The sequence below is a fragment of the Lithobates pipiens genome, unplaced genomic scaffold (assembly GCF_037356315.1).
Source record: "Lithobates pipiens isolate NorthernLeopardFrog02 unplaced genomic scaffold, aLitPip1_a1.2 Scaffold_18, whole genome shotgun sequence".
In the NCBI taxonomy this organism is placed as follows: Eukaryota; Metazoa; Chordata; class Amphibia; order Anura; family Ranidae; genus Lithobates; species Lithobates pipiens.
The window spans coordinates 210,201,255-210,224,589 of NW_027507758.1; the positions used below are offsets into that span (position 1 = coordinate 210,201,255).

General features: G+C 43.7%; 1 protein-coding gene across 5 annotated transcripts in view; it reads left to right on the forward strand.

The window, feature by feature from the left end:
- ARID4B (AT-rich interaction domain 4B) overlaps nucleotides 1–23,335 on the forward strand; it is a 2,504,499-nt gene that overhangs the window by 874,717 nt on the left and 1,606,447 nt on the right. For all 5 annotated transcript variants that reach the window (XM_077486552.1, XM_077486551.1, XM_077486548.1 and 2 more), the window contains one exon: nucleotides 15,973–16,045. In XM_077486552.1, coding sequence (XP_077342678.1) covers nucleotides 15,973–16,045 — 73 coding nt within the window. The remainder of the gene's footprint in view (nucleotides 1–15,972; nucleotides 16,046–23,335) is intronic.

Sequence of the window (23,335 nt, forward strand, 5' to 3'; positions counted from 1 at the left end):
TGAGCAAAGGAGGAATCAGGGAGACTGCCATGTCCTCACCGAGGGGTATCACGGGGATGGCGGTCCGGGGCAGAGGGCCTGAACCGTTTGGGCGAGTCTTTCCGTGGGCTCCTTTGGTCCAGGGAGCGGTTGAGCGATGATGACTTGGATGGGGTGTGGGGGTGCGATTCCAAGTGAAGAGAGCGTAGAAATGCCTCCGCTTCGGAGGGATCTTGAAAGGTCAGCTGGTCGCCGTTCGGCGCTTTGAGGCGCAGGACAGCCGGGAAGGCCAGGGAGAACTTGAGTTGCATTTTGAAAAGTTCCGAGCACACCTGCTGGAATGCTTTCCTCTTCTTGGAGACCTCGATGGAATAATCGGCGAAGATTAGGACCTTGATTCCATCCAGTTGAAGAGAGCGGGTTTGTTTGAACTTCTGTAGGATCAGGGCCTTGTCAGAGTAATTGAGGTACTTTGCAATTATGGGTCTGGGGAATTTGCGTTCAGGTGTGGCGGGACCCATACGGTGGGCCCTCTCTACCGTGCAGGGGCCCGGGAGGCCCAGGGCTTCTGGGATGCGAACCGCGCAAAAGTCAGATAATTCGGAGGTCTGAAGCGACTCAGGGATGCCAACGAATCGCAAGTTACTCCGTCTGGCCCTATTTTCCAAGTCATCGAGCTTCTGCAAGATGTATTGGTTTGTTCTGTCCTGGGAGCGTTCAGTGGCTTGGGCCTGGTATAATTCCTCCTCCATGTCTGACACGCGGTGTTCCAGGTCGTTTAGTCTGGTGTGGTGTTCGCCTATTTGGGCCTTTAGCTGTTGCATGCCTGCATTTACGGCCTTTTCCACCGATGCAGAGATCATGGGGGATAATAGAGCAGCCACGGTCTGGGCAATGCGTTCCGTGGTGGAATCACCAGCAGGGGTTGTGTGGAGAGTGCCCTGGGATGGAGGAGCTTGAGAGGTCAGTAGGGGTTGTGCAGAGCGAGGGGAGGATGGGTCACTGCTCACCTCCATGTCTGTCGTGCGCTGCGAGGAGAAGGTAGTCGAGTAGGCCGAAGCCGGGGCCTCAATTTGCGGCCGCGGTCGCGGGCGGAGCCGCGGTCGTTCGCGCGCCGGATTTCTCCAGAAACTTGTCCATGGCTACAGAAGGCTATGGCAGAGGTGGATCAGTGGTTTCCCAGCCGCTCGGCCGAATTTATAAGCCGATTTCAGGGTCGCGCTGCGGGAGCTGAGTGGAGGAGCAGTCACTCCATGCGGCGCCGGAACCGGAAGTCTTGTGAGTTGTAATTTTAAAAGGACTAAACAACGAGCAGTGATGTAAGTAACTGAGTTAAAATAAACTGAGTTACGTAACACAGTTACTTTAGAGGGTAACGAGTAATCTAACTGATTACTCTTCCCCTCATGGTAACTCAGTTTCTTGGGCAGAGTTACCTCAATTACATCTACTGCCCAGGAGGCCCCGTCGTGGCCGCGCTGCCTGGCCGTTCGTTCCGCTGTGGGGAGGGGGGCTTTCGCCTACTGAGCTGAGAAGAGGCTGAGACTCAGAGAGACTGTCTGGGCTGCCCCATCCCGCCCGCCTATCCAGAGAGAGAATGTAGGGAGGCGGGGCGGACACTGAAAAATTACCAGCTGATACAAATCGAGTGAAGGGGAGGGTCTCTCTCCCCCCATGAGGAAAGGCATCCCTGGGGGCATTCAAGTAAGTGACTGATGATTCGAATTGCAGTGCAATCAATCCATACCAAGTTCTCCACCACCTCTGCTTCTTACTGATCCCATCCCTACCCACCCACCATCACTTATACAACAGAGGTGATGGTGGGGGATAGGGTAGGGATGAGATCAGTGGTGGTGAGGGATGGGATCAGTAAGAGGCAGAGGTGGTGGTGGGAGAGGATGGCACCCCCACCGCTGCCACCCCCCAAGTACCACACTGCCTGCCATCCCCCCAGTACACCACCGCTGCCACCCCCCAAAGTACCACAGCTGCTACCCCCCCAAGTACACCACCACCACTGACACCCCCAAGTACACCACCACCACTGCCACCCCCTCAAGTACCACCGCTGCCACCCCCTCAAGTACCACTGCTGCCACCCCCTCAAGTACCACTGCTGCCACCCCTCAAGTACCACTGCTGCCACCCCTCAAGTACCACGGCTACCAAATGTTCTAAAATACTGTATATAGTGTTTTTATTCTTCAATCAGTTAATATAAACATCTTTGATATTAAAGATGTTATAGAACATAATTGCAATATAGAATATTTTAAAAAAAGTCAGTTACTTTGCTGAGTAACTAATTACTTTTCCAATGTAGTAATTGAGTTACTAACGCAATTACTTTTTGGGAGAAGTAATTTGTAACTTAACTAATTACTTTTTTAAAGTAAGATGACCAAAACTGACAACGAGTTAATTATAATGGACACACCGCATAATCCAACAATAAATATCATGATACACAATATAAATTAAGTTAAAATATATAGTTACATTATAGTATTCTACTAGTGGCATCCTTGACTACTACTTGACATCGGAAGGTGGACAAGAGAAATGCTAGAAGCAAGAGAGGGTATCATTGTGGGATTACCTAACGAGTACCATCATGCGAACGTTCAGAGAACACCAAGGTTTCAGAGGCACCCCAACAGATATTCTCCCCCTAGATACACCCATCAAGGTTACCCTCAAAATGAACCACAATGAAGCAGGAATTTGTCTCTTATGGGGAACTTTTTTCTAAGAAGCACAGAACAATTTGAAGGAGCACATTGTCACTTTATTTTTCTATACACCAGGGTTTTAAGGACGGTATATGCATGTTTCTGAACCCAGTTTCACAGCAATACTATATACCAGTCATATATTGTCAGGTCACCTTGAGGCCAGGTGACAGATACACACTGTAGGGATCAGGAGTGCACCCCAAGGTTGTGGACCCTACGGCTGACTGCTGCGGACGGGGGCAATGTGATAAGGAAGGCAGGGCCGCCAGAACACCAAGACGGATCCCACCGGGGTTAGAGCGTAAGATTCCCTGGGGCGCGGAGTCTAAGAGCCAGCATTTGTTCACCAGAGCCTCTAGGGGTGAGGATGGACTGGGCTGCAACTAGCTCCAGGTCGTGACCCCCAGGGTCCCCCAGCTCACACCCACAGAAGGCAACAGGAGGATAAGAATAGTGAGGGATAAAGCCAAGGTCGGGGCTACAAGCAGACAGGAATAGTCAGGGACATGCCAAAAGGTCAGGATCACAGGCAAACGGGGATAGTCAAGGACACGCCAAAGTCGGTAAGAGCACATGGCAGGTAACAGGAAGCAAAACACACAAAGGTTGATCAGGTTAATATAGAGTTCTCTGATAGGAGCTAGGGTGGAGCCATGCCAGAGGATGGATTACAAAAGCAGTCAGGTAAGGGTCGGCTGGTCTCTAGAGATGAGCACATGGAGACAGGTAAGCAGACAAACTCTATTGCATAACCATGACAGAACCCCCCCTTTTACGAGGCCCTTTTACGAGGCCTCCCCTTTCCCCACCTGGGACCAGGTTTAAAGGGGAACTTCAAATGAAACTTCCTCAACAGACGAGGTGCAAAGACCTCGGAAGCCGAAATCCATGACCTCTCCTCAGGACCAAACCCTTTCCAGTGCACGAGGTACTGGAGAATGCCTCTAGAGTTGCGAATCCAAAATTTGGCTAACCTCTTACTCCTGATCATCCTCAGAGACCGATGCTACGGTAGAGAGAGGAAGAGATAACTCATTGAGGACTAAAGGCTTCAGAAGGTCAACATGGAAGGAGTTAGAGATTTTGAGGCTTTTGGGAATCTGGAGCTTGAAACAAACCTTAGAAATTATGGTGTACGGACCAATGAATCTTGGGGCAAATTTGAGAGAAGGAACCCGGAGTTTGATGTTCCTGGTGGAGAGCCAGACTTTGTCTCCTGGCTGAAGAGAAGGTGGCTTATGCCTGCGACAGTCAGCAAAACTCTTGAATTTGTTGGCAGCTTTCTGGAGGGAATCATAAACGTCAGCCCACATGGAATTGAATGATTCCTGAACAGTAGCCAAAGCTGGAATGGCAGAAGAACAAGTCATAGGAAGAGGGAGTTGAGGATGTCTTCCATAAACAGTGACAAAGCGTGTTTTCTGAAAACTGACGTTGACATGATTATTGTGGGAGAACTCAGCCCACGGTAATAGTGATGCCCAATCATCATGATGGACTGAGACCAAGGTACGGAGAAAGACCTCCAACTCCTGATTAACTCTCGCAGTCTGGCCATTGGATTGGGGATGATTATAAGAGGTAAAATCCAAGGTAATGTCGAGGGATTTGCAAAAGGCTCTCCAAAAACTAGAAGTAAACTGCACACCCCTGTCCGAAACGACATGAGAAGGAACACCATGAAGGTGGAAAATCTCTCGTACAAAAATGGGAACCAAGGCAGAGGCAGAAGGGAGACTAGGAAGAGGAACAAAATGAGCCATCTTGGAGAACCAATCGATTACCACCCAAATGGCCAAATTATTCTCCGACAGTGGAAGATCAGTGATACAATCCATGGCGATATGAGACCAGGGCTCCTTAGGAATGGGCAAGGGCATGAGAAGACCAGCAGGGGCTTGAGTGGAAGATTTAGACTGAGATCAGACGCGACAAGCCTTAACGTAGTCTTTAACATCCGAGCAGAGATTAGGCCACCAGTAGTGATGACTGATGAGCAGGAAGGATCGGAGGAACCCAGCATGACCTGCCACCTTGGAATCGTGTCTCCAATGAAGGATCTTAGCTCTTAGCTCCGTGGGAACAAAGGTCTTGCCAGGAGGAATTTTTGATTCAAGGGTGGTAGAATGGGCAACAATGCATGAGGTAGGAATGATCGGATCAGGGTTGGACTCCTCGTCCAAAGTGTCAAATGACCAAGAGAGCGCATCAGCTCGACCATTGCAGGAACCAAGTTTGTACATAATCGTGAATTTAAAATGGGAAAAGAAGAGACGCCACCTGGCCTGTCTGGGGTTCAGATGTTTAGCGTTCTGTAGGTACTGTAGATTCTTATGATCAGTAAAGACCGTTATGGAGTAAGGGGAACCTTCCAAGAGATGACGCCACTCCTCTAACGCCAATTTAATTGTGAGAAGTTCCCGATCACCAATGGCATAATTTCTCTCTGCCTGAGAATTTTTTTTGGTCTGCAGTGCACAGGTTAATATAGAGTTCTCTGATAGGAGCTAGGGTGGAGCCATGCCAGAGGATGGATTAAAAAGCAGTCAGGTGAGGGTCGGCTGGTCTCTAGAGATGAACACATGGAGACAGGTAAGCAGACAAATTCTATTGCGTAACCATGACATATATGTTGTATTTTTGGCACAGAAATGTTACTTTGAATTTCAGATTTTACACAGGATTGTTGATTTTACACAGGAAAAGATGGCACTTTTCTACTTTTTTTTTTTTTTTTCATTTTATTTTTGTTTGCATGCACATAGCTTCTAACAGTATGCATTATAAATAAGCGATCAGGAAGTTTACACAGTAGGATATCCTTTACACACTTTTTATTTGTCACTTTTTGCATTAAATGCACCGTGATATACACACCCCTCAAGTTTTGAGAGGTTGCAGATTACCTCTTCATAAGCGCAGCACCATATCTATTCCCCCTTTTTTTCAATCAAAAACCTGCTTTACCCAAACTGCTTTATGTCCACTTTGGATTTAGGGATGCCTAGCTGCACATCCCTATTCATCCATTATTCCAAAGATTCTTGAGGCTAGCGGTCAAGATGGGAACACAGATTCAACGCTTTCAATTTCAAGCCCTTCCTTTCACTATTATCCCTTACCTGGACGACCTTCTAGTGGTGGCGGAGTCATAACAAAAATTATTAGCGAATCTCCAGACTGTACAGGACTTCCCTCAGTTTCTAGGCTGGTTAATAAACAAAGAGAGTTCCTCCTCAATTCCAGCCCAGAAAGTGTCATACACGGGGTATGAATTTTGCTCAGTAGACCAAAGGTTTTTCTCCCGCAGCATAAGGTCTCAAGAATGATGTAAACAATGTCAGCCTTACAGACCAACCAGTCGGTCTCGCTGAGAAAGGTTTCAAGAACAATGGTTCTGATGATCCCTCCCTCCCCCTATTGCCATTGGCAAGTTTTCATCAACGCCCATTACAGCTGTTTCTACTAAGGAACTGGGACGGAGACACAAGTTTCCTGCAGTGAAGGGTCTTGTTACCCTCCAGGGTAAAAAGAAGCTTGTGGTGGTGGACACACCTGCACCTAACAAGAGGTCTACCATGGTCCATTCCTACAGTATATCCCAGAGGATCGCAACAGATGCGAGTTCCTGGAGATGGGGAGCCCACCTCAGAAACACAATGGCACAGGAAGAATGTTCAAGGGAAGCAAGAGCTGAATCGAATCATCAGAGAGCGCTTCTAGTGGTTCAGATGGAAAATGCAGGCATTTCAGATGGAATTCAGGGGTCACAATCTCCAGATTCTGTCCGACAATATCGCTATGGTTGCGTGCCTCAACAAACAGGGAGGTGCAAAGAGTCGGATGCTTCAATCTATCACCCAGGAGATTTTATCATGCGCAGAAGGGAATCTAGCCTCAATTACAGCAGTGCACCTGAAGTGGACACAAAACTGTCTGACAGATTATCTCAGCCTCCACTGGGTATGTCGAGAGAATTGGTCCCTTCATCCAGAAATCTTTGTGGGTCTCACTGACAGATGGGGATGTCCCAAAGCGGACATGTTCGCAGACCAGAACAGTCACAAGAAAGAGAAGTTCTTTTCTCCAACCCCAGCGGATCAATCATTGGGGATTGATGCCCTGGCGAATCCATGGCCATTCAGCCTCTGTTGCACCTTCCCACTGATCAGGTTAATTCCAGAAGTCCTCCGGAAGTTTCTTCTAGAAGAAACAGATCTTATCCTAATAGCCCCTTTCTGGTCCAAGAGGCCATAGTTTTCTCTGTTACAGACTCTGATCTCAAAGCCTCCGCTGAGTCTTCCGAAGAGAGAAGACTTATTATCACGGGGTCCAGTGCCGCACCCACAGGTGGTTTCCTTAAACTTGACGGCCTGGTATCTGAAGAAAAGATACTAAGCGCCCAGGAGTTCTCTGACAAAGTAGTCAAGACCCTGGTAAATTGCATAAAAACAGTCACTAGAGCCATGGTTTGGAAGAAATGTAACTTATGGTTATCTGAAAATCACTCATAATGTTCTTAAAATTTTGGAATTTTTTCAAGTGTGTGTCGACAAAGGTCTTTCAGTTAGTACCTTAAATGTACAAGTGGCAGCTATCAGTGTTTTTCTCCAATTTTCTTTCTTGGAAAATCCCACTATAGCTAGATTCTTCAAATCAATTTCTAGGTCCAGGCCAGCAGTGGTTAGAAGTTGTCCAACCTGGGACCTGTCCCTGGTGCTTAAAACTCTGGTAGAATTCCCTTTTGAGCCCCTAGAGGATATTTCAGTTAGGTTACTTACCTTTAAAACATTTGTTCTTGTGGCAATTACCTCAGGTCGTAGGGTAAGCGAGTTACAGCCCTACAAGTCCTACAAGTGAGGGAGCCTTTCCTCACAATTTTTGAGGATCGGTTGATTTGAAAACTGATCCAGGATTTCTTCCTAAAGTGGGCCGTACATTCCACAGATCCCAGGACATTGTGCTGCCAACCTTTTGTAATTTGCCAAAGGGCGACCAAGAAAGAAAACGTTTTAGGTTTTTAGACATGAGAAGATTTCTTCACGTCTACCTTGAGGTCACCAAGAACTTCAGAAAAACAGACGCCTTGTTTGTCCTCTTTTCAGGAGCACACAAGGGGAAGGGTTCATCTAAAGCCACCTTGGCTAGATGGATAAAGCAAGATACCTCGGAAACTTAAAAAATTAGGGAAGTTCCTCCCGCTTTTGTCACTGCGCACTCAACAAGAGCCTTGTCTGCTTCTTGGGCTGGAGCCTCACTGGAACACATTTCCAGGGCTGCCACATGGTCCAGTTTTTCGACCTTTATTAACCACTTTAGCCACGGTAGATTTGGCTGCTCAATGACCAGGGCATTGTTTGTGACACGGCATTGGGTCGCTTTAACTGACAATTGTGCGGTTGTGCGACGCTGTACCCAAACAAAATTTTTCCTCACAAAAAGAGCTTTCTTTTGGTTGTATTTGATCACCGCTGCGGTTTTATATTTTGCACTATAAACAAAAAAAGCAACAATTTTGAAAGAAAAATTGTACATTTTGCTATAATAAATATCCCCAATTTATTTTATTTTTTTCAAAAAGCATTTTTTTTTCTCAGTTTAGGCTGATTCTGTATTCTTGTACATAGTTTTGGTAATAAAAATCGCAGTAATCATATATTCATTGGTTTGCACAAAAGTTATAGCATCTACGAAATAGGGGATAGAGTTATGACATTTTTATTATTCTCTTTTTTTCTTTTACTAGTAATGACAGAGATCTGTGATATTGTTTTTTTTTTTTTTTTTTTTTTTTAATTTCTACTTTGACATTATGGTGGACACATCGGACACTTTTGACACATTTTTGGGTCGACTGACAATTCTACAGCAATCAGTGCTATAGAAATGCACTGATTACTGTATAAATGTCACTGGCAGGGAAGGGGTTAACACTAGGGGGCGACCAAGGGGTTAACCGTGTTCCCTAGTGTGTGTTCTAACTGTAGGGAGAGGGGACTAAATATAGGAGATGACAGCTCGTGGTTCCTAGCTAGTAGGAACTCAAGATCTGCATCTCCTCTCCTCCTAGAACAGGGATTTGTGTGTTTACACATGTCCCGTTCTGCCTCTCGTGCCTACGTTTGCGTGTGGCCAGCGTTCATCGAGACCACCGGTCACAGGTATCGGCACCCCTGTTTAAAGGAGCCGATGTACATCTACGACTCTTCACGGGATTGTCCCGACCTGCCACAGTGTAATGATGGCAGCTGGTCGGCAAGTGGTTAAACATCATCATCTGGATCTATCTGCTTAGGAGCAGGCGTTTGGTCGTAAGGTCCTTCAGGCACTTGTCCCTCCCTAGACTGGTAAGTTCTGGCTCATCGTCTCATGGCTGTCCTGGAAAACGCTTAGAGAAAAGCTGAGTTGGACCTACCGATAACTCCTTTTCTGAGAGCCTTCCAATTTCTTCATTGCAATTTCTTCATTGCAGCCAAATTCCTACCCAGTTTTGTCTTGAAGTTATGTGTATTATGCATATGTTTTACAAGGACTTCCTACGGTTCTTAAAAAGACATGGGGCCTGGAGGACCATCCTAAATGATCTGGTGGGGGTTAATAGTTTCCTGTCCTGGTAGGAGGAGCCCTAGGTCTCATGGCTGTCCTTGAAGAATCTCAGAAAAGGAGTTACCGGTAAGTCTAATGCCCCGTACACACGATCGGAAATTCTGCCAGTAAAACTCAGATGAGAGCTTTTGGTCGGAAAATGTGATTGTGTGTATGCTCCATCGGACTTCTGCTGGTGGAATTTTCGGCAAGCAAAAGATTGAAAGCAGGTTCTCAATTTTTCAGTTGGAATAAGTTCCTATCCGAAAATCCGTTCGAGTGTATGCAATTCCGATGTGCAAAAACTCACGTATGCTTAGATTCAACTACGAGACGAAAGTGATCGGTCTGGTAAAACTACCGTTCGCAATGGACATAGCACATTCGTCACTCTGAATTTGTTTTAATAGTTTAATGAAGCGCATTCTCTTCTTCTTTACAATGCTAGAAGAATGAAGTTGTTTTGCTGCTCATATTCTCACAGTCTTCTTACTTTATTATTTCTCCTGTTCTCATGAATAATCTCTTTTGTTTTTTAAAGCCAGATCTCCGTAATAATGTTTGAATTTTTTTTAGTGTTATTTTTTATTTATTTTTTTTTAATCAAGAACTCCTTTTTTTGGAATATTTTGAAATTATTTTCTAGTCATCTGAATGTGTGTTTTTTTATTATTTTTATTTTTTTTTTTGTGTGTGTGTCAAGTTTATACAAACATTTTATTTTTAAAGCTCAGAGAGGTTAGTGTCCCTTGCTAATTTTACAATGTATTTTTTAAATGTACCTGTCTACTCACAAACAAACTGTCCTATTTGAAGAAAAACACATAGGCAAGTATTTTCAGAAAAAAAAATCTCCATTTATTCTGGCTCATAACAAAATAAAGTAGACAACACTGGAGAAACTGCTGGAATTTGGGAAGCCTTTCTACCCCAGGGCACACAAACTCTTTTGAAAATAAAATTGGTAGCTCTTAAGAAGTCCATATAATGGGGAGCACAATCTGGTTTAGGACTCCAAGAGATCATGAACAGCAGCAGATGACATATATGTCCCCAGGCTGTGGTACTACCACAGCATCTTCTGTCAGACCAGACAGAACCCAGGCCATCACTTTCCTGTCATCCTTGCAGCCTTCATTGCAGCCTTCTTTGGAGGCTGCGGCTCTGGAGGTGGACTTGTGGCAGGAGGAGGAGGATGGGCGAGCATACATAAATGCATTTTATCACTTATTTGGCCACTCAACCCTGGAACAAATTTCTCACACCTGAGGCATTGGCCCTCCTCCATTTGCTACAATTTAGCAGCTACATAGCAGCCATAGGCCTCTTCAGCATGGGGGGGGGGGGAGGCTTTCAGGGCCACATTAGCATCCTTAATGATGCCCAGTGCTGCCTCCACCACGTTACTCCCCTTCCTGGCCCTTTTTTTTGGAAGGCGGAGGGTAGGCACCTGGGATTGGGTGAAGCTACAGGGTTCTGCCTCCTGGCTGACACCCCTGCCTCTCCCTGTCTGTCAGATTCCAGAGCCCCGTCCTGGCTGAGGTCTTCCGGTGTATGAAAAAAGGGACATAGTTTTAGTTTTTGGTTTGTCAATCACACCCAAATTTAAGCTCATGACTGTTGCAAATTGAATGTTAAGACTATCATTGTGACCCCAGCATTTTTCATTCTTGTCACACTCATTTTTGGCCCTTACTGTCAATTGATATGTCAAACACTTTTTGTTAAATCATTCATTTGTTAGCAAGAATAACATCTAGTTAACAATCATTTTCAGACAATAAATATGTTAAATACTATACCTGGCCCCAGCTTGGCTCCTCAACTTCTTCCAGGATGGAAGGCCCAGGTTGGTCCTTGAAAGCCTCAGCTGGGGTTGAGGGAAGGGTGAATGGAAGTGTAGAAAGTGATTCCCTGGCTTCCTTCTGGTCTTCCAGAAACCACATCCTGTAGTAACTCAGACTGGGTACATACACATCCTCTGCTGCAGCTCCTGATCTCATGGAAGCCTGGACCTTATTAAGCTCCTTCCTATATGTGCTTCTCAAGCTACCAATTTTCCTATCCACAAACTCCATGTCTGCATCAGGGATTTGCGTCTTCACATATTCCTAGCTGTTTCTCCAGTGATGCCTTCCTAGCTGGTTTATTTCTATATAAGGGGTTTTTAACCTCCCACAAATTTCACATATCCCTGTATTTGTCTATGAAGTGGCCCATGAATTCAGAGTCTTTGAATTGTTTCATATTTGCTGGAAGACAAAACTCAAGACAAAAACACTAAATATCAGGCCAAACTCTCCTATTCTTATCCCAATATAGGCCTCAATCTAGAATCGGTATAGGCCACTGATGTACCAAAGTTTAGATGTTACCTATGTGTTAGAACGTTTGTCCTCCTTCCTCAGCACATACGCATCTTAACTTTATATACACTGCACATGTGTGAAACTCCGCCCACGTCGCCCACCCCTGACATTCTTTCTCGAAGGTTCCCCACCCCGTCTCTTTCGTCGCAGTGGGAGAGGAACATGGCAGAGACACAGCAGGTGATCGCTACTACTAGTAGTAAAGAGGAGGAAAGCCCAGAGGCCGAAACGTCCAGATCCAGGAGGAGGTTTAAGGTCTTCAATATGTCCTTTGAAGAGATGGTGGAGATGGGCCACATATTGAAGAGGGCCAACTATGATGGCATGAATGGACCGTACCCAAACCCCAATTTGCAAAAGGCCAAAATCATGATGAAAGTGATGAACAGTCTGCAGCATAAATTTGGGATACGACGATCCAAGGAGCAATTAAAGAAATGCTGGCCAGACCTGAAATTAAGGGAGCAAGATCAGTACAGAAGGATAAAGAAAGTTCTTCAAAAAAGTAAGTACTTATCGTTTGTTACTATTATGATTACTAAATTGCATGCTGCTACTTTACTGTTGTACAGTTTAAAATGGCTACTTTCATGCTTGTGGGCACAGTAATCGCTCGTAGGAAACATTGTTTGCCAACTAAATACAATGTTTTTAGCTGATACAGGATTAACTATATTTGGTCATGCTAATTTCTATTAAAAGAAGTTTAGGACATTGTTGTCTAGATGTCTTTGAAACTAGAATGAATTGCAAACTTGATTCAGTGTAATGTAAGGGGAGAATCCTCTGCAGCTGTTAACACATCTGGACTCAGGAGCACTAGTGTGGGACACCAGAGCACATTTTTTTAGGGTGGCCCACACAGGTGCTCCAGTGGATACTTGGGATATCTCCATGTGGGAAACTTGTCCAAAAAAGGTACCAATTCCAGCTTGGCTAAGGGAATTAATCATGTCTTCAACTTGGAACTCTACCCAAACAGACAATTGTACACCACTTCCAAACAATGTTTCACAGTCATATTTCTGGCCACAAATATCAATGTGCTAAGGTGTCCATTTATGAAGCAGTGAAATCTATTCATTGCTTCATTCTCCAGCATTCTCAGAGGAGATATTTCTCCTCTATGTGCCAGGTATGAAGCGGAGTAGATCACTTTACTCTTGGAGGAGTGAAGCGATCTACTAATGATTCAAACACTGGAGAACGGCCACTGATACTGGACACTCTTGAGATTACAGTACCAGAAATTCACTGAAATACAGAGATGTCAGTTTATTAAGCAGTGATAAATTATCACCGCTCAGTACACTGACAGACGGCGTGGTTATTAAGGAGTCCCCCTACATTTTATATATATATATATATATATATATATATATATATATATATATATATATATATATATATATATATATATATATATATATATATGACAGGGAGACATGGTTACAGTGTTGGGGGGGGGGGGGGGGGTCTGAACAAGGCAAAAGGAAGTTAAAAATCTTCCTCTTTCCCCCTCAGATCCTCCGAGATTCACTCCCCAATTCTCCACTTCTGAGCTGGTGAATCGGGGAGTGAATTCTTACACAGATCGCCAGTGAAGCACTGAGATTGCAGCTTCATAAACTGGCTGTTACTGTGTCAGTCTATGAGGATTCTCCATGTACAGAGATTATCGCCCTGAGAACATGTTCAAACACTTTCCCCCCCCATTATCTCTGTTTCATAAACTGTTTTTGGACTGTGGCAGCGGCGATCCTCGGGATCACTGCTGATCACTGCTTCATAAACGGACACCTAAATATACCTTTTGTTTCATTCTGATAGGGGAGAAAAAAACTTGCTCCATTGGAGGACAACATGAACCTCCCACCTCAAGAGGGGGAGCAGAGTATTGTGGTGCCTCAGGATGTGGAGGAAGGAGAGGTGGAAGAAGTGCTACAATTTGGCATCACAACAGGTGTCGGACACCACAGATTCAGGTAATAGATGTTTGCCTGCATATTTTTAATACATGGTGTGTATTTTTTATTTTAGGTGATGTTCAGGTTGTGGTACCAAAATCTAGTAATTTCACCAGTGACAGTGCACAGCAGCTTATCCAGGAAATCATATCTTGTAGTCAGGATTTGGACCTTATCAAAGAGAAAACCAAGGAGATTGAACAAAGACTGAAGAACATGATTGATGTACTAGGGAGAATCTAAATCCTAAAAAGATTCCCCTGTTTTATTGTATTTTTTTTCTTCTACAAATTACATCTAAAGTTTTAATACAGTTTAAAAGCCAAATTTGGAAGATGCACACAGTGTGTCAACATGTGCTGTCTGCCATCAGGGGATTTCAATGTATGCGTTTTGTGGTTGCAACCCCTCCCTCCCAACTCTAGTAGGTGAGAGGAAGTGGTTGCACCCCCAAAACACATCCATTGATCCCCCATGATGGGAGATAGCACATGTTGACATTAGGTATGGGATCAGAAAGGAAATCCCCATTTTGACTCACAATTTGGCCTTTACAGGGTTGACTTCACCCCATCTGATGAAGGCAAGATCAAGACCCTTCTCACACTATAACATGTCTGATATTGCCTTCTTTTTTGCAGTGTTGAACTTTGTATGTTCCAGAGTTGTGCATGTTATGTTTAGAAATATGCCTTTTTCTGTTTTTTCTTTTTAAATTTCAAGGTAAAACTTTGGGGGAAAAGTGTTTTTTTTTACCGCCAAATGTTTTATAAAATGCACATGTGAATGTGCACGGAGTAAAAAGGCTTTCTACTCAACAATGTGTGGCTTCTTCTTTTAATGCTCAATAACACTTTTTGTATTAAGTTGGTGTTTACAGTGAGAATGGGTATTATTTAAATAATGTGAAAACCACTTGGCACTACAAGTGCACTAGGAGACAGATAAAAGAAACACAAGCAGTAAATCCAAATCAAGATTTTATAAGATCAATTTTTTTTTTAATTTAAAAAATATATTTACAAATAAGCTGGTATAGCAATGCCCCCCTACCCGTAAAATATTCCACATATTTTTCACACACTTTACGTGCGCTTTGGAGGGGGCGGGGCAAGACAGAATGGCCAGCTTCCAGGGCCATCAGTGTTGATTCCCAAAGTCCGGCCTCAGGCCTAACCGAGGCTATACAATTTGGAGCATTTCCGCAGTACCGCAAGGTGGTAACTAGCCTCTGCTCGGGAGTGATAGCTTGCCGCATGCAGGTGTCCTGCTTGCTAATATAAGGGGTGAGCAAAGCCAACAAACAATGAAAAATGGGATCAGTCATCCGGAGAAAATTCCTGAAATCATCAGGGTTATTCTCCTGGATTTCACACAGCAGAGGCATATGAGAGAATTGGTCATGCTGGAGTAACCAATTCGTGGTCCATGAACTCCTCCCCACCCTGTTCATAGACTGGGCTTGGGTCAAGGTTAGAACCCCAACATCAAGCCCCCGCACAGCATGAACCCTTTCGAGTACGAAACCGCAACATGGCTTCAAAACGGTCGGCTGGTCAGAACGAAGTAAGCGAATGAATTGAAGAATAGCAAGGCCTGTGAAGTGCAAACTGAAAATCAGAAACGATCAGACAAGAACTCACTGAAAAACAGATTCAAACTGACTACACGTACTGAAAACCAGATACAAATCCACAAGCACAAACTGAACAGCAGTAAAACAATCGGAAATAAGCACGAGTCTGAAAAGCGTGAATCGTCTCTCACCAAACCTCTACTAACATGAGATTAGCAGAAGGAGCCCAATGGGTGGCACACTGGTTATTGAACTTCTTCCTTTTTCTAGTCTCGTCCTACGTGTTGTACATTACTGTGTTCTTGACAGTCGCAATTTGTTGTGACTGTGTGTATGCAACACAGCTTGAGCGAAATCCCATCAGAATTCTGTCTAAAAAACCATCAGAGCTTTTTCTGACCAAAATTCTGATCGTGTGTACGTTGCCTAAATCTGCTTTTTTCCTCCTTTGCTTTATTAGCAGTCTTATGACTGCCATCTCTCCCCCTTTTCTCTAAAAAGCAAAGCGTGGGGGTAAGATTAGTAATAATGCTTTGGTATGTTTACAACTATATTCTCTACAGGATCTGCTGTCAATCAACAGCTGCGGGCAGACTGGGAGACATGGCTGCTAGTAATCACACAAGTTGTAGTCTACAAGGCAAAAGTTCTACTGCAGGAGTTAATTTTAGTCCTCAGAAGGATTATACAATAAGATTGTTAATTATAAAATGTTCTCTAATAAAAAAAAATTCAAAATGTTACCATTTTTTATGTAGGAGGAAGTGGAATCGTGTCCAGGTGAAGGCAAAAACTTTTTACAACAGCTCTACAAGTTTATGGAAGACAGAGGTGAGAATCTAACATTTCATATACAGTAAAACCTTGGATTGCGAGCATTATTCATTCCAGAAACATGCTTGTAATCTAGCACTCCTATATCAAAGCTAATTTTCCCTTAAGAAATAATGGAAACTAGGGCTGCGACTAAAGTTTTTTTTCATAATCAATTAGTTGGCCGATTGTTTTGATTAATAGATTAATCAGAATATAACCTTTAAAAAATGTGTGGTGAATAATTTAGTTAAAGAGGAAGTAAAGGCTAAAAAAAAAAAAAAAAACACACCCTGTAAGGCAAAGGCATAATGAGCTAGTATGCATAGCATACTAGCTCATTATGAATAACTTATCTGAGAACGAAGCCCCCGAAGCGGTCCTCCGTCTTCATGTCTGCCGCTGACATGGATCCCGGAGTGACTTCCGGGTCTCGCTGCTCCGGCGCTGTGATTCGCCGGAGCAGCGATGACGTCACTCCCGCGCTTGCGCACGGGAGCCAACACTCTGCGGCCTGCCCAGTGCGCCTGCGCGCCGCTGTCTACGGCGCATGTCTTTGGGTAAATATCTCCTATACCATATAGGTTTAGGAGATATTTCTTGGACCTACAGGTAAGCCTTAATCTATGCTTACCTGTAGGTCAAAGTTGGTTGTAAGGGTTTACAACCACTTTAAGCACTTCAGCCCCTGGAAATTTTGGCTGCTCAATGACCAGAGCACTTTTTACAATTTTTGGCACTGTACTTTTTTAACTGGTAATTGCGCAGTAATGTAATTCTGTATCCAAACAAAATTTGTGTCCCATCCCCACCACAAATAAAGCTTTCTTTAGATGGTATTTGATTGCCTCTGCAATTTTTATTTTTTGCGATATAAACGGAAAAAAAGACTGAAAATTTTGAAAAAAAATATTTTCTACTATTCTAATATTCAGCAACATGTCTTTTGGTAAAAGAAAAAAGTCAATAAGCGTATATTTATTGGTTTGCACAAAAGTTATAGCATCTAAAATCTAGAGTACATTTTCTGGAATTTACGCAGCTTTTAGTTTGATTGCCTATCATTTCTTGAGGTGATAAAATGGCAGGGCAGTACAAACAGCCCCCAAATGACCCCATTTTGGAAAGTAGAAACCCCAAGGAAATTGCTGAGAGGCATGTTGGGGCCCATTTGATATATATATATATATATATATATATATATATATATATATATATATATATATATATATATATATATATATATATATATATATATATATATATTTTTTTTTTTTTGTCACAAGTTATTAAAAAGTTACCAAAAAAAAACAAATACACAAAGTTGTCGCTAAATGATATATTGCTCACACAAGCCATGGTTATATGTGGAATTACACCCAAAAATGCTTCTCCTGAGTATGGAGATACCACATGTAAGACTTTTTGGGAGCCTAAGCCACGTACATGACCCCAAAAACCAATCATCGCCTTCAGGAATTCTAAGGGCGTACATTTTTTATTTCACTTCTCACTACTTATCAGTTTCGAGGGCCATAAAATTTCAAGATGGCATAACTCCCCTCCAAATAATCCCATTTTGGAAAGAAGACACTTCAAGCTATTTGTTGAGAGGCATGTTGAGTCCATTGAATATTTTATATTTATTTTCTTACATCAGGGGACACATAGTACTTACTATGTGGGTTATATCGGCAGTGCTGGACACTGGCATGCCTCTTAAGCCGTGAACTTCCCCATATAACCCATCCCATTACTGGGAGTCCTCATTTTTTTTTCGCCAGTGTATAAGGTGTTGGGCACCTGTAAGGATATGTGTACTGAGCTCCATGGGCAGTAATCCTTTGATGAGAGCCAGCCACCCTGACCGGATCCGTTCTGATGTCTCCGTAATGGACTAAATGGTACCCGGGCCTCGTCATCTGAAGACACGAGGTTTTGCTTGCAAATACTTTTAAAGCTGGGCCCTGGGATTCAGTACTTTTTGGTTGTAAGGCCAATAAAAGTTTACTGGCAAGGTCTTTTAGCAGGTCCAGGATTGTGGGATTACCTGAGTGTACCCCTGTTCCTGAAGGCTTCCTTTCAAGGTCTCGGAGCCTACCGCGAAGGGCGAAAATGTTTTTTTTTCTCTGACAAACCCTGGGCCCCCAGATTGATCTATTTGAATTCCAGCCAGATGCCTATTTTTCTTTTAAAAAAAAAAGAAAAGGGGAAAAAATGTGGGCAAGTCGCGGCCACTCGCTGAGCGGAGGATTTACCCCCCCGCCGCCACTCGCCAGGATGATGCCGGTTCTCACGCAGGAGATTCGCTTCTCTGTTTGAAACAGTGTGTGAAGTAGTTAGAGCTCTGCAAGAGAAGCTACTGCCTGGCGGTAGAGGGACAGAGCAGAGTGGTTGCTGGTCACATTTGGTGACACAGGCATTTTCCTTTTGGCAAAATTGTACTGTATAGCTAGGATTAATAGCAGTTATTGTACTGTACTATAACCTAGCAAGTGAAACATTCTTTTGCTGGTACTGCCTCTGCTTTGTACTGTAAGCTATGAGTGACAAAGGGACCAGGAACTCCTCTAAGGGGTTAATGGTATACAACAAACTAAAAACCCTTCCAAAAGAATGTCTTCCTCCCCGAGAGGTAGAAAGAAAAATATGGCCAGTCAGATGAAGCCGTGAAGTATAGAACACTTTTGTCCCTGTGTATTTCATACAAACATGTTTTTCTTCTACCATTTAAAAGATTATTGCTATGATGTCTCTCCATAGTAGGACTAAACATAGCAGATTCCCATCTAGTCCTCTGGGCCCTTTTGTTGAGGTGCAGGAGGCTGGGGATCAGGTAGATCTTCCCAAATATTAGAAGCTACTTATTTTTCCACTTCAAATGATCCTAACAGGAAGGAGTAGCTGCACAAGTCAGGTGTTTGTCTACTCCCTTACTTAACCCTTTTGTTGCATGCCACAGGCTCTTGAGGTATATACCTCTAATAGGGTTAATTTGAACCTCCCTCACCTGGGGATGTTTTTTTCTTATTCATGCATAGCTTATGTATTCTGAATGGGAACATTTCTATGAAAGAAATGGGGGGGGGGGGTTCCAGCTATTAATGCTGCAGTCACCTCAGTGAGCAGAGTCTCACATGTCCAGTGGAATGCACTGATGTTAAAGGATCCAGCAAGTTAAGGTTGGATTTTCCTTTTAAAGACAAGATGTCTTTTGCAGTTCTGGCTGCAATTGGAGTAGCTCAGTCCATTAACCCTTTAACGTCTGCTCCACTTTTGTGGTGGAGCACATTTTGAGTCACGCCAATGCATTGGAATGTGGACTCTAAGGGGTTAAGGAACAGGTGTGAAATACCTGAAAGTTCTGCCTGATCAGTAGACATGTGCATTCGTTTTCGTCCGAATGCTTTTTCGTCCGAATTTCAGCTATTTTCGTTTTCGTTTTGACAAACGATAACGAAAGCACAGAATCCGAAAAACGAAAGATCCGACATAAATAAATGCTTTACTTTCGTTTTCATTGTTACAACAGTTTGATATAGAATAGGAGATTCAACATGACTGACAATAACAATCTGTCTATAGAACCTGTGGTCGAATGTGCCTAACCTTACCTCTATTAGTCCAAGATTATATAGAGAAAATATTCGACAGAGAAAAAAGATTTGACAGAGACAAAAGATTCTGCAATTTACTGTCCTAAAAAGTGTTTGGGGACCCGGGTCCTGCCACAGGGGACATGTATCAATGCAAAAAAAAAGTTTTAAAAACGGCAGTTTTTTCGGGAGCAGTGATTTTAATAATGATTAAAGTGAAACAATAAAAGTGTAATATTCCTTTAAATTTTGTAGTGGGGGGTTGTCTATAGTATGCCTGTGAAGGGGCGCATGTTTCTGGTGCTTAGAACTGTCCCTGCACAAAGTGTCATTTATGCAGGAAAAAAAGTCCTTTAAAATCACTTGCAGCTATTATGAATTGTCGGCTCCGTAATACAGAGAACACTCATTGAAAGTCATTGATAAAAAATAAAAAATAAATAAAAAAAAGTGTGGGGGTCCCCCAAATTCAATTACCAGGCCCTTCAGGTCTGGTATGGATATTAAGGGGAACCCTGCCTCAAATTTAAGAAAAAAATTGACGTGGGGTTCCCCCTAAATATCCATAACCAGACCCTTCAGGTCTGGTATGGATATTAAGGGGAACCCCGCATCAAATTAAAAAAAAAAATTGGCGTGGGGTTCCCCCTAAAAATCCATACCAGACCCTTTATCCGAGCACGCAACCTGGCAGGCCGCAGGAAAAGAGGGGGGACGAGAGAGCGGCCCCCCCTCCCTCCTGAACAAAATAAATAATAAAGGAATTTTTCAAAAGTGTGTTTGTCTTATTTAACTATTTTTTACACTCTCTTTGTGAAATGGTAGGGGTACTTTTGTACCCCCTTACCATTTCAAACAGGGGGGGGGGATCTGGGGGTCCCCTTGTTAAAGGGGGCTTCCAGATTCTGATAAGCCCCCCGCCCGCAGACCCCCACAACCACCGGCCACGGTTGTGGGGATGAGGCCCTTGTCCTCATCAACATGGGGACAAGGTGCTTTGAGGGGTCACAGACCCCCAAAGCATCCTCCCGATGTTGAGGGCATGTGGCCTGGTATGGTTCAGGAGGGAGGGGGGCCGCTCTCTCGTCCCCCCCTCTTTTCCTGCGGCCTGCCAGGTTGCGTGCTCGGATAAAAGGTCTGGTATGGATTTTTAGGGGGACCCCCACGTCAATTTTTTTTTTAAATTTGACGCAGGGCTCCCCTTAATATCCATACCAGACCTGAAGTGTCTGGTTATGAATATTTAGGGGGAACCCCACGTCAATTTTTTTTCTTAAATTTGAGGCAAGGTTCCCCTTAATATCCATACCAGACCTGAAGGGCCTGGTAATTGAATTTGGGGGACCCCCACGCTTTTTTTTTTTTTTTTTTTTTTTTTTATCAATGACTTTCAATGAGTGTTCTCTGTATTACGGAGCCGACAATTCATAATAGCTGCGAGTGATTTTAAAAGACTTTTTTTCCTGCATAAATGACACTTTGTGCAGGGACAGTTCTAAGCACCAGAAACATGTGCCCCTTCACAGGCATACTATAGACAACCCCCCCCCCCCCCCTACGAAATTTAAAGGAATATTACACTTTTATTGTTTCACTTTAATCATTATTAAAATCACTGCTCCCGAAAAAAACTGCCGTTTTTAAAACTTTTTTTTGCATTGATACATGTCCCCTGGGGCAGGACCCGGGTCCCCAAACACTTTTTAGGACAGTAACTTGCAAATTAGTCTTTAAAATTAGCACTTTAGATTTTGAACGTTGGAGTCCCATAGACTTTAATAGGGGTTCTAAAGTATGCTATATACTAGCTCCGTCGAATCTTATTTATACATTCGACAGACACCATAGCCTTCAAAGACAGATTCGACCATAATTCATGTGGATTTTCGGACGAATGCAATTTTAAATAAAAACGAATTTCGGGAGTAACTTAATAAATTAAGTTTTCGGACGAAAACGAAATTCCAAAACGAAGTATTTTACTCTGCACATGTCTACTGATCAGCAGGCCCGGCAAGGGGCTGGTGTATTGAACACACTGTGTCTCACAGATGCTATGAAGGACTCAATCATTTAAGCCCTATGGCTTATACTTGGACTAGTGCATTTTTGCAGAGGTCCATGGCTGAGATATTGATCAGCCGAAGCACCAGGTGAAAACCCTTAGCCAGTCTGTGTCCCTTCCTGGGGTACGACTATTTAGAGTGGATAAGTACATCCAAAAGGGGTAAAGCTGTCTTTACCAATAAAAGAGGTTCAAACAGTTCTCTTTTAATCATGCAGCCTCTCCTAATGCCTGGGGTATCCGACTTTAGACGGCCTCGACAGGGGCAGCACCAGGATCTTGGGGCAGAGAGCCCATGAAGCAGAATGCTAAGGCCTTCTCATGAAGGAGCACCCCCACTCATTTGAGTGAGGGGAAAGGTCCTGCGATTCCCAAAGTCTGGCAAGAACAATGTTAAAAGCAGAGTGATTACTGTGATTTTTTTTTTCTCTAGGTTACATCTAGAGTTTCAAGAGCCTGGATGGCCCAGTCGGCTTTCGATCTGAGGGTCCGGGGTTCGGGTCCTGTTTGGGTGCTGCCTGTGGGGTCCTTGGGGCTGCTGATGCGGCAGTCTTTATGCAAGAGTGTCTGTCTCCTCAAAGAATGCTCCTTAGGTTCCAGAGAAAAAAAAAAGTTAGAAGAGAAGTGTCTCGTCTCTGGATCAGCTGTTATCCCAGTCGGTGATATCAGAGATTCCCTTAGTGGAACAGGGTTTTTTGGCTCAAACCTTTTAAGGTCCCAGAGCCAAGCAGAGAGGTAAGACCCACTCTAGATCTCGGAGATCTGAATCGGCACTTCCGCGATCCTTTCATAATTCGATCGGCTGTGTCCATCTTGCAAGGAGGGGAGTTGCATATCTCCACGTGCCAAAGTTTCCCGCTTACCAGAAATCTCTGCAGTTTGAAATATAAAATTATTTTTTATCAATCGTGGCACTGCCATTCGGCTTAGCCACAGCACTACGAGTGTTCTGAAAGATTCTGGCACCTCCTTTAGCCAGGTTAAAGGCTCAAGGCATAGCAGTCCTGGCCTATTAGAAGATTTACTTTGAATAGATCATTCAGTCTCAGGTCTAAAACCAGAGTCTGATCTCAGCTGTAGATAGCTGAAATCTCTAGGTTGGATTCTCAGCGTAGGAAGATTTTCCTTAAAACCATCAAGGAAGTTACTTGGGGGCTGGTTATAGATACACCATACAGAAGAAGGTATTCTTACCCCAGACGTGAATCAGTTGGATTGTAGGACTAATTCAACTTATCAGGAAAGGAAATTTCCTTCATTTTGGCTGCAGGAGATTTTTAGGGCAAATGGTGTTCCTTACGCGCAGTTTTATTCAAAGACTGCTTCAAGACACCATCCTGTTGGTCTGGAATAAAGAGGATTCAGGCCTTGTTTGTTTCCAATACTCTTGGCTCCCAACATAGGTCAGAGCTTAAATTGGTGGTTGTTATCCAGCAGGAGGGAAAATCTTTATCTTGCAAGGTGTTAAGAACAGATGCCAGCCTTCTATGTTGGGGAGTAGCCCTGGAAGAAGATTCTGTCCAGGGGAGATGGTCCAGGTTAGAGGACCTTGCCTATCAACTTAGTTGGACATTTCAGGCAGTACATCTGGCCATGGAATCTTGGTGGTCAGATTACAGGACTGTCTTGACAAGATTCAGTCTGACA